Source organism: Grammomys surdaster, unplaced genomic scaffold (assembly GCF_004785775.1).
Source record: "Grammomys surdaster isolate TR1022 unplaced genomic scaffold, NIH_TR_1.0 187, whole genome shotgun sequence".
Taxonomy (NCBI): Eukaryota; Metazoa; Chordata; class Mammalia; order Rodentia; family Muridae; genus Grammomys; species Grammomys surdaster.
In genome coordinates, this window is record NW_021604632.1 from 9,050,018 (window position 1) to 9,054,009 (window position 3,992).

The window sequence follows — 3,992 nt, forward strand, 5'->3', positions numbered from 1 at the left end:
CAGCCTGGTCTACAATAGTGAATTCCAAGCCAGCTAAGGCTACATAGTGAGATCCTGTTTCAAAAACAAACAAAACCAAAAATAGATCAAATAAACAAATCAACCTAACTAATAGGCTTAGATAGTGGAGGGTTTGGGATTTTTGGTATTGAAGACTGAGTTTTAGAAGCCAGAGAATCTACAGGCCAGCTCATGGGGCATAGGGATGATATTAAGATAGCACATCAAAGCCTATGTGTGACCTTTTTAGTCACCATCAGATTCTCAGAAGCCTGCACAGTGGAGCCTGGAGCCAACGCCACGATCCACTGTTTCCTCCAGGAGGTCCAAGGAGAGTGTCTCCACCTTCCTAACTGAAGGCAATTCTTTTACACAAAGCAGTTTCCGGGGTGCAATGTGTGATTTCTGGAAAGACACCTCTGATCTAGGGCAATCCCACACTCCACTGGTGCGATTAGACCCCTGGTGAGTAGAGGTGGAGCCTCAAACATAGAAGGAACTAGAACCAGCCTCAGGAAGCTTGGAATCTCTCGGAATGCCGAATGGAAGTTGCTTGTCCCACCTAAATCACCGGCGGGGGCGGGGCTCTCTGCTTCCCACTGGGCATGCTCTCAGCAGGGGGGTAGGGGGCTCTCTTCCTCTTTTTCTTTCTCTCGCTCTCTCTTTTTTTTTTTTTTAAAGAAAAGATCTCATCTCACTCTATAGCCCAGGTTAGTCTGTAACTCTCTACATAGACTAGGCTGACCTCAAACCCACAACTTTTTAGCAATCCTCTTGCCTCAGCCTCCCAAGGCCTCCCAAGGTCACAGGTATGAACCACCACAAGGGCAGCTCACACACTTCACTTCCGGAGTGCTGGTCATAGGTGTGAACTACCACACCAAGCAGCTGTACACGCCTTCATTTGTTTGTCTACTCTCTTTGAAAGAAAAGGAAACCAAAAAGGGGAGGGCCAGTGGTAGATGCTTCAGGCTCCTGAGTTCCTTGAAGATTGGAATGGTGTCCACCCTCCAAAACTTCTCATTTTTACTTTAGGTAAATGACGAACTCGCCTCACGGGGCAAGAGTGAACAGGTGGTACTATCAGTTTTAAGTGATCTTGTCACTGATACACAGTGGTGTGAGTGACTAGACACTAGCGCTTGGAGGTGCAAATTAAAGCCAGGTCAGCACCAAGGTGACCCTGTAATCCCTGCGCTCCGGAGTCTGAAGCAGGAGAATCCAACTGTGAGCAAATCAGAGCAGCCCATGTCACATAGGAAGATCATGTCTCAAAAACAAACAAACTGACCCAACACACTGGTGGTAAAGTGCCTGGCTAACATGTAACAGGCCGTAGGTCTCATCCTCGGCACTGCTAACAAAGACTGTCCTCCTAAGGTCCTAGGTCTCATCGAGCCACCAGCACTTGCACTGGGATCCCTGATATATATATGCACCCCCATTTCCAAGCCTGCCCAGCTCAACACTGAGTGACGTCTACTTATTCTCAGACACTCGCTGCCATCCTTGGAAACATGCTAGGCCACTCATTCCTCACTAGCCCATCCCAAAGTGCCGCTGAAGGGCATCCTGAAACACTCTCAGCCATCTACTAGAGGCTCAGTTTATTCTATTCCCTGGGCAGGAATCAAGTGGAGACTGGCTGAAGGACCCCTGACCTCCAACCTCTGGGCCACACACAGTACCTGGACCCATAGAAAACTCCACAAAACCAGTTAGGTCTCAGAAAAGCAAGTAAGACTAACCAGTTGAGCTGCTAACTCTCTGTAAAATCCACCACCAAACCTAGGCCCAACTTCCAAAACTCACAGCAAAATTTTAGGCACCATCATGATTGCTGTAGATTTTTCAGGTGGCTTATGGCTGGACAAACAAACTTAGTCAAAGTATTCCCCGAAAGGGATTGTACGTGACTTCTTTTAAAATTATTTTTTGTTTATCATGTTTTTGTTTTGGGGATCAACTGAACTCCTCATGAGAGAGGAGGAGGTCATTTTGGTGCAAAAGAAGCCCCTGGAAATTAGGGAAACCAGTTAAAAAACAAACAACAACAACAAAAACCTGATCCTCTCGCCTCGCTCCCAAGAGTTAGACAAAATCTAGAATATCACACAATAATACCTGAATATATATCAAGTGCTTGAATGTATGAGTCAGAGGTACTTTTTTTTTTCTTAAAGAAAGTAAAAAAACAAAATAAAACTATTCCTTGGGAAAGCAATACCTGTATCAAATATTTTTATCTTTATGAACAAAAATCACAAGTCATTATGAGCCGGTTCCCCTGTGACTACACCTAAATAGTGGGAGTCAAATCCTGGTCCAAATGCCTGCCCTGCTGACCCCGTGAAGTCACTCTTTGAGCCTCCAATTGCTCATCATTAAATGGAAATACAGTCCAACTGGCCCTACCCAGCAGGTTTGGCGGTCTGAAATGATAGACCGGCTCCAGTAATCAGTTGGAGAAATACCGATGACCTCTAAATACCCTTGGCCCACTTCTACCCTGTATAAATAGCAGAGCCAGACATATCTTCCTTGATCAACCACAATCGATAAGTAGACTCCCAAATTTGCGTAAATAAATCCTAAGGGAAAGTTTTGCCCATTCCATCCTACAGGCAGAGTAACACAATTTCTTGGCGCCTTCCCTATCCGACCCTACTCAGTCGAGTAACACCAGCGGAGTTCCCTTACCCTTACCTTTGCCCAGGACGTGGCCTCTCTCCAGGTGCCTCTCCGGCACCAGGAAGGTGTAGACCTCGGAACTGAAGCCGGGACGGCAGGGCTCCGGCTCCGACTTCTGGCAAAGCCATGAGGAGACCTGGGGTGGAGGAAAGGTAAGCAAACTGGTGACTTGAGGGGGGGGTTCCCGGCAGCCCACACCGAAACCAAGATAAACCCTTCCCCGCCCCGGGGGCGGGGGTTTTTGGGGGGGGCCCCCCCCCCCCCCCCCGCCTTGGGGCAGACTGGAACGCAATCCTCTCATCCCGAAACCAGCCGCCAAGCTCCAAGAGCCTTTGGGGGAGGGGACATCTGGGGCCACCACCTGGCAACCTAGTCCACCTTTCTCTCCTAACTCCATTTGCATCTCAGTGGAGACGCCTTTACTCTTCCGGACACCACTTTCCTTAGACCGCGAACGGTCTCCACCAACACCCTCTGACTCCTCTAAGCCGAGAGCCCATCCCCAATCTACTGTCCCTCCCTTACATGGCAGGTGCTTTTATGGTACTAAAATCCCTTTCCTTATCTCGGATCGTCCGCACTACTTCTGCCCTCGTTCCGCTCCACGCCTCCTCTGTCCTTCTCAAACAGTCGACCCCGCTCAACCGGGGGTCCCGGGAGCCGGCAGCGTGGCGCGCCCCCACCTGGGAACCTGCGCGAGAGACGGCCACTCCGCGCTTGCCTGGACCTCCCACCCACTCCACAGCACTCAGCCCCGCAGCGCGCAGCCTCCAGAGCGATCTGACCCTGTAGACCCCCCCAACTTTCTTGGAAGGAGGGAAGGAGGACCGCAGCAGGCGGAAAAACACAGTGAAGAGGGTCATGGGGCCCGAGTCAGGACCCTCCACATACCTGCAACAGGAGCAGGAGCAGGAGCGCGGAGAAGCTGCGGCACCGGGCTCCCATGGCTGGCCGGGCGGACGCCGAGCAAACACTGAGCTCGGGTGCGGTCGGGCAGGGCCGGGCTAGGCCGGGCTGGAGTCAAGCAGAAGTTCCTGAGAACTCAGTAGAGCGCCGCGGCTCCCACGCCAGTGAGCAGGGCAGAGGCTGCGGCCGCCAGGTGAGCCCGCAGGCACCGCCCCCGGAGCCGCTGATTGGCTGGGGACGCACCTGCAGGTGGCAGCCAAGGAACCGCACGGCCCTCAACTTCCTCCACTCCTGTCTATAGTTAGTGGCATGGGGCTGGGCTTAGGAGACTTCCTCGCTTCCTATTCCACGTTTGTTCGAATCCTAGCCTAGCCGTGCTCTGATCCACTGAGACT

General features: G+C 51.5%; 1 protein-coding gene across 1 annotated transcript in view; it reads right to left on the reverse strand.

The window, feature by feature from the left end:
* The window catches only part of Cdh1 (cadherin 1), a 66,092-nt gene extending 62,311 nt beyond the window's left edge, over positions 1-3,781 (reverse strand). Inside the window, exons 1-2 of the mRNA XM_028768540.1 lie at positions 3,583-3,781; positions 2,707-2,827 (exon numbers count right to left, since the gene is read on the reverse strand). Of these exons, the coding sequence (XP_028624373.1) occupies positions 2,707-2,827; positions 3,583-3,636 (175 nt within the window). The 5' untranslated portion in view covers positions 3,637-3,781. The remainder of the gene's footprint in view (positions 1-2,706; positions 2,828-3,582) is intronic.
* Positions 3,782-3,992: the final 211 nt, after the last annotated feature.